This window comes from Juglans microcarpa x Juglans regia, chromosome 1D (genome assembly GCF_004785595.1).
Source record: "Juglans microcarpa x Juglans regia isolate MS1-56 chromosome 1D, Jm3101_v1.0, whole genome shotgun sequence".
Taxonomy (NCBI): domain Eukaryota; kingdom Viridiplantae; phylum Streptophyta; class Magnoliopsida; order Fagales; family Juglandaceae; genus Juglans; species Juglans microcarpa x Juglans regia.
Window position 1 is genome coordinate 44,196,893 of NC_054594.1, and position 14,694 is coordinate 44,211,586.

At 36.9% G+C, this 14,694-nt stretch overlaps 2 protein-coding genes across 2 annotated transcripts; both read left to right on the plus strand.

Moving 5' to 3' along the window:
* Positions 1 to 744: 744 nt before the first annotated feature.
* Positions 745 to 1,988, plus strand: LOC121261088 (cucumber peeling cupredoxin-like). The gene is made up of 2 exons (XM_041163263.1): positions 745 to 1,099; positions 1,363 to 1,988. Exons 1-2 carry the CDS (start codon positions 916 to 918, stop codon positions 1,812 to 1,814), a joined length of 636 nt encoding a protein of 211 aa, XP_041019197.1. The 5' UTR covers positions 745 to 915; the 3' UTR covers positions 1,815 to 1,988.
* Positions 1,989 to 12,045: 10,057 nt separating this feature from the next.
* Positions 12,046 to 13,065, plus strand: LOC121261200 (cucumber peeling cupredoxin-like). Its single transcript, XM_041163445.1, has 2 exons — positions 12,046 to 12,348; positions 12,564 to 13,065. Exons 1-2 carry the CDS (start codon positions 12,162 to 12,164, stop codon positions 12,995 to 12,997), a joined length of 621 nt encoding a protein of 206 aa, XP_041019379.1. The 5' UTR covers positions 12,046 to 12,161; the 3' UTR covers positions 12,998 to 13,065.
* Positions 13,066 to 14,694: the final 1,629 nt, after the last annotated feature.

The following is a 14,694-nucleotide window of genomic DNA, read 5'->3' on the forward strand; positions in this document are numbered from 1 at the left end:
AGGGAAAGTTTCAAACTCCTATGACTCCGGAAGTTGTTGGAAATCTAAGTTCATTGATAAGACACAGGAAATGATGAAGAAGCTGCCCAACCGCCGCCCCCCCCCCCCCCCCCCCCCCCCCCCCCCCCCCAATTGTTATGGATGGTGAGATTATAGTCGATCGAAAGTCATGACATGAATTAACTGGAAAATCGATATTAATATTTCGTCGACGTGCGTTGCAGCTTCTTGGTACGTACTATGTTCATGAGTCAAAGGAAATTTTAAAGGAGAAAAAAGAACAGAAACAATGAATAATGCATGCATAACCTAATTCACTAATTATATATTAATTATATCATTAGGCTTAATTTCCTCTAATCAACAGTACTATTCAGTAAATTATTGTCAACCAGCGAAGAAAGTACTTAAAAGAACGTCTGTACGTACTGTTTTTCCAAGGCCGATAATTAAAGTGGCAATTCAGGCAGTCTCGCCCTGTTGACAATGAAAACGTAGAAACTTTCCACCTTCGAACTTTCAGCTAATTTGCATTGGGTTTCAACCCGAAGATTCCACTTGTTTTGTACAAAATGGACCGGCATCGATCCAAGCAACTCTAACGTAACGTCTCGATCGGAGCCAGGTCGCGTCTCCATTTCCCCGTCAAGACCGCGTACGTACTTCGCTAATCTGTCCTGAAGGATGACTTCTTGCGCATCGGTTTTTGCGTGACTATATAACTCTATATGGAACCTTAGCATCCTCATCAAATTTTTTATATAGTCTCTTAAGGCATTACAGCACACAGAGTTTGTGTCAAAAGCCATTCAAAGCACACAACACACACTCGGATCGATCGATCGTCTCAATACTATAGGCATATTTAAAACACGTACAGTTATATATTTTATATCCAAAATTTTGAGTGAGAGAATGGAGAAGTTCACGAGTGTTGTGGCCGTTTTTGGTGTTGTTGCTGTGCTGCTATTGCAATGCGCAGCAGCACAAACAGTGCACGTGGTAGGAGATAGCATCGGTTGGAGCGTTCCTACAGGTGGTGCTTCCGCATACGAAACTTGGGCGGCCAGCAAGCAATTCGTGGTTGGCGATATCCTATGTAAGATTCCTGCGTCTGCTTTTCATTTTCAATTCCATCACCGTCTTCCTTACTTCTTTCAAATTAACATTAATTCGATCTCCAAATTACATTAATTAATATCTTCTTCAACTTCATGAGATGCGTCTATCCGTAACTATTTGATGAGAATCTAACTATGTAAAGTAGTTTGTTAATAACAACAACACATGCATGCATTATCCTCATCCTTCACCTCCTCTATCATTAATGTATATATGATTTCATATTTTGTCCTCCTACAGTATTCAACTTCGCCACAAATGAGCACGATGTTCTTCAAGTACCGAAAGAATCCTATGACAGTTGCAGCTCGTCTAATCCCATTGGCGACACCATCACCACTGGCCCTGTCAACATAACTCTGTCCACTGCTGGCACCCACTACTACATCTGCACTATTGGCCGGCATTGCCTATCAGGCCAGAAGTTAGCCGTTACCGTCTCCGGTTCTCCAAGTGCTGTCCCGCCTACAACTAGTACTCCACCTTCCACCCCAACAACTCCTACTACACCATCTCCGACATCAGGGACCCCTGCTGATTGCGCTCCAACTCCTGCATCATCCCCAACATCATCCCCACCAACGGGTCAGACCACTCCGGGGAAAATGTCGCCGCCTGCTTCTTCATCATCTAGTGTCTTTGCTAGTTTATTCATCTCTTTGTTGTCCATTGCCATGGTTTTCCTTTTCTAAGAAAAAAGTGTTGAATTTATAGTCGATGATACATTGATATGTAGTTAGAATTTTGTTTGCAGCTTATTTCTTTATGTCATGGTTTATTCTACAGGTGATTGAATTTTGTAATAGAACTACATATATAATGTATTATTTGAGCAGCATATGATCAATAAAGGAATTCTTCAAAAAGTAGAAGTGTCCACATATAATAGTACTATTCCTAAAAATTATATATTGCTTCATTGTCAGAACGTAACCACTCACAATAGACTAAAGATTGGGCGAAAAAAAATGGGTTTCTATGAAATTTTATAAGATTTTGAAATTTTTTTTCTTGACTATCGTACCCACAAAAAATAAAGATTAATATGGGCCAATTGTGAGAACTATTTTTTTTTTAATTTTTAATATTTAATTTTCATAATTTTTAACAATTATGAGAAGTTTACAAAATCCATATTTCTTGTAAACACCATTGTCACACGTCGATGATCTTTTATATTATGAGCAATGAAGTGATCATTAATATTGAAAGTTTTTAACATACTTTTTTTTTTTCAATTAGAAATATGAGAAGATTTTTGAAAAAAAAAACAGTATCATGCATTAAGATACAATTATTATTCATGCAGATCAGACTCTTAACTGAACAAACGTACGGAACTTTCAGTCGTCAGAGCTTATATATTGATGATCGAAATCTTTTATCAATATTTTTTACAAGCTAATATATTATATTTAAATATGGTACACGATCATGCTGTAAAATTGCTTTATTTTTTTTTCCCTTCCAAACGATGAAACCTTTCATAACAGAGAGGAAGTTCATTACAAGACAAAACAGAAAGATACAAACATAATGGAAATAAAGTCTCTTACACAGTAAGAAAATTAGGGTGGGTCCTTTCTACTGTAGAACTCCAGCATGCAATCTAAAAGTTTGATGAGGGGTATATCTCTAAAGAAATTATTTGAAGATGCCCATTGAGCCAATGTATGCGCGCACGGGTTTTGAGTTCGGTGTATTTTGATTGCCTCTCACTTAACAAATTTGTTGAGCATTACCCTTGCATCCCTTGTCCTTCCTTCAATGGTCTAGTATGAGATTTGATGTGAATTATTGAGAGCTGAGATTACCACCTTTGAATCTCCTTCAATGACGATATTAAGCCAATTTCTTTGTGCTGCCATTTTGAGACCAATGAAAGTTGCAAGAGCTTCACCTCCATTTGGATTGCATATGGAAGAAAATTTAGTAATACCACCCACAATACTACCTAAGTGGTCTCTACACACAGCAGCTGTTGTACTTACTACCTGAGTCTCTCACCACTACATCAAATGATATAGAAATCTGTCCTATGGCAGGGGGTTCCAAATGGGAGTATTCTGAGAGAGCTTAAGAACCCAAGCATTCCTATGTTCCTGATAGAGTTTTAGAGTTCTAGCTACAAATTGATCTATTTGAATAGGTAGAGACCCATGGGTTATTTGATTCCTATAAAACTAGACACAATCCATAGCCAGAATAGCAAACAATTGAAAGTTTTGAGCTTCCTGCAACTGAAATTGGAGATTAATAGTAGGTTCGAAGATAATCTTAATCCAGTCTGTGATATCATAACCTGCTATAATATCAATGTTTAAAAGCCAAGGAGATTGCCTCCAGAGAATTCTTGAGTAGGCAAAACTTAAAAATAAATGGGAAGTTGTTTCCTCAGTTGAATGAAAAATAGGACACAGACCTGATCATTACTAAAAGAAAGACACTGCTTTAGTAGAGATCTCGTGGGCAGAATGTTGCTTAGAATTTTCCAGGTGAGAAGTTTAAGACGATCTTGGACATGAAGTGACCAAAGCATTTTCCAAATACATGGGGTGGGCTCACTATCCTGACTATGGGAGTCCAAAACAACAGCAGCATATGCGGATTGGACGGGGAAATTGCCACTGGAATGGTAGAGCCATTTGAGGCTCTCTCCTAGATTATGATATTGCTTTAATTAGTCAAGTAGAGTTGTTTTTATTTTTGCAATTAGCTCTCCACAGTTAGCCTAAAATTTAGAAGATAATTGGCCGGACATTTATGAATTATTATTCAAAATTAATTTCTTTCCTAACAACGTAAAATCTACCCATATGAACCTTAACTCAACTTTGTTGGTCACTATATATTATATATATCTCCTCTTGCATGCTTTTATGCACGATCACATTCGTCTTAGGTTCGTACGTGTACTGACTGGCCGACGTATGCCAATATATTTACCCCGTCCCAATTCTAAGCATGTGTACAGAACTACGTGGTACGTACGTATATCTACCAGATATGGTACTATAAAATAAGAGAAATATTTTAATACAAAAATATCTTACAAAATAAATCTATAAATTGACGTGATTTGATGTGGTATGTTAGATTATAAAACTACTTTTATTGTAAAGTACTAGATTTAATATATCATATAAATTTATGTCAATTTGTAGATTTACTTTTATAAAACCGTTTCGTGACTGTAAGAATACTTTTCATAGGATTCTAATAAAATTGATCAGTTCTAGGAATCTTAGGGGATGCATGCCCACAAACTGCACGTAGCTAGTTGCAGCCCAACTTTATATTTTAGAGTGGTGCTACTCTGCTGTCAGAGTTCACCGCTCCATTTGACTGCTAGGTCATTTTGGTATTTTTTTTCTCATTTTACTTTTCATATTTTTTAATATATTTAAATATCTTTAAAAAAATAAAAAAATATATCAATATATTAAAAACCACTTTCTTAATCATTAAGTAAAAAAAATTAAATATATAAATGGTCAAAATAAATGACAAAATAAGAGGACAAATTAACATTTTCCTATTTTTTAATTTTCACGTGTGCCAAGGGTTAAATAACTTAATATATATTCCATGATTAAAAGTCTCTGTCGGTTAGAAATAGTAATAAACAATAACTTTTGTCCATCCATTTTTTCTTCCATTTTTTTATTCTTTTACTGGTTTTGCCCTGCTGTTAAATGCATGAGTGTGCGTTTTGCTTTTACGAGTTTTGCTAATGCAACTTTCCTACTATAGCACAACCTCTCCACTCCGCCTATGTGTAATTCTTTTTTTTTTTTTTTAAAGCAAACCTGCATTTAATGCATTCAATCAGATATTTTTTTTCAATTCCCCCCCGACCCACCCCCTCCTCCTGCGTCCCCCTCTCCCTGCGTTCCCCTTCCCCAGCTTTCTCAATTCTCACCTTAGTTGTAGGTTCTCTTCCGTACGGCTTCGTCCCACAGCTTGCAGTGTTGCTTCTCACCGCTCATCTTCCGAAAGGCGCCGTCTGTGGCCGCCTATAGTGGTCTGTTCCTTTTGGGTTATTGTTTTTCTCTCTCTCTCCATTCCATTTCCCTTCTCTGTTGTGAAAGTTTTGTTGTCAAAGTGGTCTGTTCCGAAAGGGTCCATATACTTTGTTGTGAAAATTTTCCGGGTGATACCAGGATATGTATCTATGGGCGAGACTTCTTTTTCTGAAAGACATTTTGGCGTTTGTCCTACCGCAAGATTACCAGCTAGTACTGCAGCGTGTTGGGGTTGTCTTATGTACGCATCCCCATTCTATTTCATTTTCACTTGAGTTGCATAGATGATAATTTAGAGGTCATTTTGACTTGGTAAAGTAAATACATGCTGAAAGAAAATTAGATAAATAATATACTTAATTGTAAGCATATCTTTAAGCATTTACCTCTAAACTGGCACATTCTGGTGGTTGGATCCATCTCATTTATTTGATACGTTTCAGGCATGATAATAAATTTCTTCCAAAATTTACTAAAAGAGAAATGCAAGTAATTAATCTCATCTAGTCCCTCAAATGATGGTTTATAACCCACCACGTGCACTTTGAGACTGTTTGCCTATATGGGGAACTCTTCGTCATTTAAAAGACTTAAATATCATAAAAATAGTATTATAGAGGTCACTAAAACATAAGAATATTGATCTAGAATTCAATGTGTTGAAGCTAATATGAAGATGTTGGCAAGTTCAAGTGACTAGGGGTTTTGTCACTCAAGATTCGTATTTTAATCCCCGGTGTTTCAATATCATCAAATCAACTCATTCTATAACTTGCCAAGACTGCTGTTTTAATAATCGACACACGAGTTGAAGAAACATGTAGTACATTTTGGATGAGTCATTGTTTATATGGTATACTGCAGACATATTTTTTTAGTGATAGTAAAAAATTCTAATAGATGTGTATTTTTTGTTGTCAATTTAGATGTGCAGGAAAATATTAGACGACGAATCACAATATGGTGAGGTCCCGGAAGCACAACTTGGTCCTATTGTTGACGACATTGTTATCCCAGCCCAATGTAGTACTATCACACAACCAACTCCACCTGGCAATGACAAGGTGTGATATGTTTAACGTTTATAAATCTTTCTTCCTGTTGTTCTATTTTTAATGTGTTTGTTTTAATTTTTCATTTTTAATATCTTCAGGAAACGGAGTGCATGCCCCATGGGACTTGGTGAAAATCAGTCCCTGACTTTGCCCAAAAATGTTAAGTTGGTTTTGCTTGTCTATGAGCATGACTTGTTTGTTTTTTGTGTGGAAATTTGACCATTGAGTTTGTAAAGTGGATTAAGCAGATATTAGAATGGGCATTGGGTTTTTTGTGTGGAGCATTGGGTTTGTAAAGGGAAAATTTGAGCATTGAGTTTGTGAAGGGGAGTAAGCAGACATTAGAATGGGCATTGGGTTTTTTGTGTGTAAATTTGAGCATTGGGTTTGTAAAGGGAACTTTTGAGCATTGGGTTTGTAAAGGAGACCTAATATTTTAGAGATGCTAGCAAAATTGCAGATCGATCATGTTTATTGTTCATGATGTTGTACTTCATGTGGCTATGGCTTGGTTTGGTTTCATTGAATGCAGGTAGCACGTAGTTTTGTTTCAAACTATAATGCATGTGTTGGAACGGTTTAGGAGGTGGTGGTCACTGTAATACTCTCCCTCTCAATATCAAAATCATACATTTCTAACTCCCAAATTGGAGTTGAACATACCAAGTGCCGCATGTCCTTTTCACAACAAAAGGAAGCTGCGCATAGAATAATTTCAAAAAGAAAAAAGCACCCAAGCAGACTAATTAATTTTCCTAAAATGTCTTATGATTCAAACAATTCAAGAATTGCAACCTATATATCCATAGACAAGATCCATAGTTATATCCAAACCTATATATTCATAGACAATATCCAAACCTATATATTCATAGACAATATCCAAACCTATATATATTCGTAGTAATGCCACCGCTAGGAAACAGGGTCACTTTTTTTTTTTAATATCCATAGTAAACTGTCATAAATATATTCATAGACAATATAGCATACAATTATGGTTTGAACAATCTACAGTTGATTTAAAACTAACACGTTACAACTATAGATATTATTCAGTATAAACACAATAATATACGTGCACCCCTATTCTCTACAATCCGCTTTCGAAATTCGTCCTCTTTCTTCTGAAGCTCATTTTCTCTCTTGGTTAGTTTATCTTTATTTTTTTGAACTTCATACTCATGCAGCAATAACTCATCCTCTCTCTTCCGAATTGCATTTTCTCTTGTCAGAATCTTTTCTTCTACCAATTGAAGTATAGCTAGCCAGATGAAGAATTGACATCTTGCTTCTCCCTGCGTACAAATCAAGAATTTCAAGTTTCAAATAAGACAACTTCATACATGGATTCAAAAGCAATAATCAAATTAGACAGTGGGTGGTTACCATGTTATACATCGGACATGCATAAACTACAGATGATGATGATTGACTGATCTACATGCATAAACTATACCAACGTTCAACAAATAAGTCTTGCATAGCAACCAATAAAAAAATGTTCGCAAAAAAAAAAAGTATAGAAACACACTAACCTCAATACTTGATATTGCAGGAAAAAAAGTATTGAATAAGTCTTAATTGTTTTTTTTTTTTTGAAATGATTGCTGGAAGGGGAGCAATTTTCTCAAGAAAATGAGATGTTTTTCACTGAAACATCTGCAAAAACTTCATATAATATAAACGAACTCTTCATTGGGATAGCACCAGGACAATTGACCATTCTGTCTTTCCCTTCAACTATCAAGTAAAGTTTCAAAGTAAAGCAAGCTGTGCAGCATAGAAGCACATGCATACACACGAACACACAGTCACACTACTAAAATTACTATTAGACCATCGCATGCTATGCTCATTGTCAATTGACATCACACAGTCACACTTTCTTTTATGATAGCTTCAAATCTGCATGACTTGAACCAAATCATTGTATAACATCAACAAAATTAACCAAATCATTGGATAACATCAACAAAATTAACCAAATCAGTGTATGTATAAGAGCAACGAAATTCAACCAAATCAGTGTATAAGAGCAACAAAATTCAACCAAATCAGTTTATGCATAACAACAACAAAATTAAACAAATCAGTGTATAAATTTTAATGAGGAAACTAGGGATCCTTATAGGGCTCGGTGAGAGAGACAGAGCACGGCTAGAGATCTAGAGGACTTGGTGAGAGAGAGAGAGAGAGAGAGAGGCTCGAAGGGGTGAGGGAGATGGAGGTGCGGTCTTCTAGGGTTTCGGGGATCGAAGGGACTGGGTGGGGGGGGGCTTCGCAGAGAAATGAGAGTGAGGGTAGGGGCGTCGGGCTTCACAGAGAAGGGAGAGTGAGGGTGGGGGGCCTCGGGCTTCGTCCTTTGTCTGGGTGAGTGAAGATTGAGGGCTTCGGTGGTCTTCGTCTGGGAGGGACTGCGCAGAGCAGTGAGAGTGGATGGGGTTCAGTCTTCGTTTGGGTGAGTGAGGATTGAGGGTGTCGGTGGTCTTCGAAAGCGTTTGGGAGGGGTTGCGCAGAGAAGGGATTCTGAGGGCTTTGCTTTGTCTGGGAGGTACTCGTCTGAGTGAGTGAGGATGGAGGAGTGAGGGAGAAAGGGCAGACCATGACGTGGCGATTAACCGGGTTTATGACTAGGCAAGAGTGTGGTGTGTGATAGGCAGACCGGAGGTTGAGTAGAGTTTTTGTTTATTTTAAGGGTATATTTGCTTTTTAGTCCGTGGTCAGCAGCTTTAGTTTTTTTTTTTTTTTTGGTCTTCTTTCTCCACCGTTGGATCAGATTTAAGATACCTAAATAGCTACGGCCTTCCTTTTTCTATTCACTTTCTTCTTTGAAAAATGCTTCTTGCAACCGGCCTATACAACCGGTGGGGAATCTCCACGTCTTTAAATAAAACGATGTGTTTCATTTTATTGCAAATAGTGTAAATCACAGAAAGAAAATGAGTGGGAAAAAAAAGACTTAATGACAAGGAAGACTCAGGAAGAGTCACAATCTCTCTCTCTCTCTCTCTCTCTCTCTCTCTCCAGAAATACCCACCAGAAGGAGACCGAATGGAGTCTGGACTGTGCTAAAAAAGGATGAAATCTACCAACACCGTCAGATGGCAGCGAAAGCGCAAGCTTTTCAAGGCCTTTCTAGATCCTGATCTCCCCGTAGAAAAGTAAGAAAGTGTCTTGATAGAGAAAGCATCTTGTCAGATTGAACGAAGGAGATTTGTGCTTTTGAAATGAAATATTTGCTTGTTTACGGTAATGTTAGAAATAATTTATCCGTTTTGAGATTCTTTTTGTTTTGTTTTGAATATTTGGAAAATGAGTTTCAAGAAACTGAAATGCATATAGGTTGGCATAGGATTTCCTGTAGTAAATTTTCTATGCGATCTGTGCGAAATGCTCTCACTCAAAAATGAAACTTTTCTCAAATCTTCGTCTCGAGGTTCTACTTCTTCTTAGATGTTTATAGTCAGATGGACTATTTTCTTTCCGAAGTTCTACTTTTCTCAAATTTTTCTGACAAAACTGACATGGCAGTCAGCCGGTTACACGACGGTTACATACGTCGGTTGTATGTAGTAGTTTTGTTCTTCTCCCTCTCTCTCTTCTCTCCCACACCGTAGTCTTCCCCTTCCCTCCTGATCTCTTCCCTCTTAGCTTCCCAGCCACAGCAGCCAGCCTCAACCGCTGCGCTACCACCAACAGCTTCCCCTCAGGCCGACGACCACCCCCATGGACCCAAGCCACCCTCCCTCCCACAACCCCCTCTCCCAAATAGGTCTCACACGAGTTCTCCCCCATAGCGCCGCCGTATGCCATCCCCACGCCATCGCACCACCACCACCACCACCACTGAGTCCCCCTTCCTTCGACGACTACCCCAGGCTCTTCCAACCACCCCTAGCTCCTCCCCCTTCCCCCACGCATGAATCCATCTCTCACGGGTTCTCTTTCTCTCACACAGCCAAATTTGCCACCCTAGCCACCAAACTGCCTCCTCAAGCCACCACCTGCCTTCACCGACCTCCCAAGCTCCTCCATGGCCAACCTAGCACCCAGCCGAGCCTTCCTCCCCATTTCCCTATTTGTGACCCGCGGCCCAGCCTTGTAACCACCACGATGCCGCTGTGCTCTGCCTCTCACCACCACCCCAACCACCACGAGACCACCACAAGGACGGTTGATTTGGACCCATTGTAGCTCTCCACTCAGATCTGCCACTCATTGTAGCTCATAACTCAGATTCGCAGTTGCGTTGGTTGCTTTTGTTCGCTATGGGTTTTGGTGTGTTGATTTCCGATCATTTTTCTCTTCTTTCTCTAGGATGTGATTCTCATGAGTAGCTCAAAATGTATTTTTCCTTTTTTGCTTTTTTAAATTTGTTAAGATCAGCATCTACGTCTCTTTGGATCTAAGGGATGATTTCAAGATTTTTTACTGTCGTTGAGCCTTTAAAAGTTTTACTATCTTTAAATAATGATCTGTTTCACCAAACTAGAGAAACGTGCTTTGCACCTTGCTTCTCCTAGTGTGTGTATGTGTGTGTGTATATATATATATATATGAATAGGAAATGCATCATAGTGTCGGCCGGCGGATCGGATCTTGATGGCGTAGAAATTTCAACTTCTGTACGTATACTTCCAGAAGATCGATCGAAGTTAGAAGTTTAATTAATCGAATATAGACGGGAAAATTATGAAATGGCGTGGAAATTGAAACCTTGACTCTTATTAATGAGGGCAGGAACGGTTCAAGTACTCTTGTTCGCGCGATCTGGACTTGGTATATTGTCTTCGATATATCGATCTCATCGCTACTACTTATAACATGATCAGTACCTATATCAAGTACTCAAATCAAATATTTACACTCAAGCAGGCATTGATTAACAGTAAAATTTAAAAATAAAAAATAAAAAATCTTCCTTAATTGTGGCTTTTGATTAGTATTACGTATAAACAGTTCCGTTTGGATAATGAAAATGTTTCATCTCATCTCATAATTACAAATTTTTTAAATTTTTACACAAAATATAATACACATGTACAATTCTACTTTTTCAAATTCTAAAACAATTATAATATTAAAAAATAATATTTCAACAATATTTTATTTAATTTTTAACTATTAACTTTCATCTCAAATCACTATTTAAACGGCACCTAAAACTCAAGAAGCATTAATTAATTAATAATTAGGGTCCAGGAAAAAGTAATTATACCAAAAAGAATGATCAATTGCATATGCATGGAAGCTAGCTGCGCATGCATAGTAGATAATATATATAGTATCTCTCATGCCCAAACATATATAGTTAGCTCGTTAATTAAAACTAATTCTATCATTGTGATCATCCTTTAAACTAGCCGTACGTACGCATTCATGAATTAAAAGAGTACTAGACGAATGAAGAAACTAATTAATTTTGATTTCCATATATATGTTTATTAGCGTGTAGTTAGATCTCTTCCTTAATTAATAGCCAGCTTATAATTATTAGTCCAACAAAATGGCAGTCAAACCTTATATACTGAATGATCATTATAAGCTAATTATATAAAGCACTCAAATATATATATATATATATATGTATGTATGTGCGCGCGCTCCTGCACAGAGCAAAGTAGACCAATTCTGCTTTCCAACTTTTCCACACTGCGTTGGGTGTCAACAGAATGCTTGGTCCATTATAAATTGGTCGCGTCGTAGGCACTCGACCCTCAACTCTGACTTCTAGCTGGCTAGGCCCCATTTAAACAGTCCAAGACGAGTTGTACCTACGTTGCTCATCGTTTTTGCGTTATTATATATAGTGCAGAGAGAACCCTCAGATTATCATCAAAGGCATACCTATATACATACACACACACATTGAGCAGCTAGCTTGTCTCGAAGGTGTACAACATATATAAAGCTAGCGTACATTGGTTTATAAATTAGATTGTGAGAGAGAGAGAGAATGGAGAAGCTTACGAGTGTTGTGGTTATATTTTTTGGCGTTGTTGCTGTGGTGTTTTTACAATGCGTAACAGCACAAACGGTACATGTGGTGGGAGATAGCATTGGTTGGACCGTACCAACAGGTGGTGCTTCCGCATATCAAACTTGGGCGGCCAGTAAGCAGTTTGTGGTTGGTGATATCCTATGTAAGATTCCCACCTATGCATGCCCTTCATTTTTAGTTCCATCGCCGTCTTTTCCTTTCCTCTTTCAAATCATGAACATGAATTGATCTCCAAATTGCCATAATTTCTTCAACTTCATATGTGTTTATCTCTAACCATTTAAAGTAGTGAATAACATCAAATGTATTATCATTCTATTTGGATCCTTTGTCATTAATGATATCATCTTCCTACAGCGTTCAACTTCATTACAAATGAGCACGATATTCTTCAAGTGCCGAAAGAATCCTATGACAGTTGCAGTTCATCTAATCCCATCGGCGACACCATCACCACTGGTCCTGTCAACATAACTCTGTCCACTGCTGGCACCCACTACTACATCTGCAGTCTCGGTCGGCATTGCCTTTCAGGCCAGAAGTTATCTATTACCGTCTCGAGCTCTCCAAGCGGTGTCCCACCTACGAGTATGAGTACTCCACCTTCCACCCCAACAACTCCTGCCACACCATCTCCGACATCAGGGAGCCCTGCTGATTGCGCTCCAACTCCTGCATCATCCCCGACTACAACTCCAGGGACAATTTCACCACCTGATTCTTCATCGTCTGGTGTCTTTGCTAATTTATTTATTTCCTTCTTGTCCATTGCCATGGGCTTCCTTTTCTAAGGAATAAGAGTGGAATTTAGAGTCGATAATACACTATATGTACTGTGATGTTAGAATTTTATTTGCTTATTTTTTTTCATTTATACTCTGGTGATTGAATTTTCATTAAAGCTACATGCATATGTATTATTTGAGCAGCATATGATTAATAAAGTGATTATTACGAAGTAACCGAAACTCCATAATCGCATTCCCAAAGATTTTCATATTCCTTTATTCTCGACAGAAGGTGGCAATGGTGGAACACATGACATAAATAAGAGTGAGAGCAGTTGTACCTACTGAAGCTTGGGGGAAAAAGATATATAATGGGTCTCTGACTCTCTATGAAATTTTATAAAATCGTGAAATTTCTTAACTATTGCCTACAGAAATATATATTAATATATATATATATATATATGTCTCTCTATATATATTATGGGTTAATTGTGAGAACTTTTTTATTATAGTTGAATCCCTAAAAAGTTATGAAGTCAATTATGAGAAAACCTTTCTAAATTTTAAAAGAGTTTTGCTATGTACAAGCAAGTTTGCGTACCAATCTGCGTACTAATATTGTTGCCTTCATATTCTAAATTCAAATTAGCATTGTTTTCAATAAAATCTACTTTCTGACCAATCATATTGAATCGATACGCATATTAGTGCGCATAATCGCTTACAATTAGATTTTTCATTTTAAAAATTTTTAAAAATGCACAAAAATAGAGGAAAGAAAGAAGAAGAAATCATTAAACTAAATACTCCCAATATATATGTTAAAACTAAGAAATCATTAGTCGTTTTACACTCTTTTGTAGTGGAGGCTAGGTTCTTTTTTTTTTTCCTTCCAAAGAGTCTGAACAAGAGTTGTTCGTCAAAAACTTGTACATAGTATTACCCAATCATTTTTGCTTGATCTCTAGAATACCTTCAGTTAATTATTTAAGTATTTGTGGGAAAATATTTGACTGTTTGCAAAAAGCAAAATTAATATTCATATCACATTAGAGGTTAGTTAAGGGAAATTGGAGATATAAAATTGTTAGCGACCGTGTATAATATGCCGTTTGGAAACAAATGAGATTGTTACATTAGTGACCAACTCATTTCTGTCGCTAATAGCAAGTGCGGCTTTTTGTTTCGAATTTTTGAACGACCACAGTTTGAAAATAACGACTCATTTGCGTCGAATAATATTTTATTCACGTTAACTGTATTCTCGCTGTTAGTAATGTATTTGTGTCGCTCAATACTCTCGACGTAAAAAGTATTTGCGTCTAATTCTTTTGATAACCAATAATTGATTTTTTTCCTGCGCTTGCTAATAATTTTGCAACAGACTGGACCCTCACGTTACCACGTAAGAGCACACTCAATGTATTAGCTAAAGTTAAAGTACATTTTTTATAAATATAAGATGAATTTAACTTTTAACTATTTCATTCACATAAATCTCTATATTATAATAGTTATTTTTTTCATTATATAACAATAAAATAATATAAAATAAATTTAGTTTTGGATATTCACATCAAATTTTTACATTGGATTATTCATTTATTCATTATATAGCAATGAGTAATTAATAATTAAAAAAATATTTAATTTTTTTAATTATTAATTTATTTTATTTTATCATATTTTACTAATTTCTATCATTCCCATCCAACTCTTTTTTTTTTTTTTTTTTTTTTTTTTTTTTTTTTTTTATC

What these genes read in the sequence shown, in the direction of transcription:
- LOC121261200 (XM_041163445.1), top strand. Translation starts at nt 12,162, where the DNA reads ATGGAGAAGCTTACGAGTGTTGTGGTTATATTTTTTGGCGTTGTTGCT. An exon ending in TGTGGTTGGTGATATCCTAT is followed by an intron (nt 12,349 to 12,563) that starts GTAAGATTCCCA and finishes ATCTTCCTACAG; the next exon opens with CGTTCAACTTCATTACAAAT.
- LOC121261088 (XM_041163263.1), top strand. Translation starts at nt 916, where the DNA reads ATGGAGAAGTTCACGAGTGTTGTGGCCGTTTTTGGTGTTGTTGCTGTG. An exon ending in CGTGGTTGGCGATATCCTAT is followed by an intron (nt 1,100 to 1,362) that starts GTAAGATTCCTG and finishes GTCCTCCTACAG; the next exon opens with TATTCAACTTCGCCACAAAT.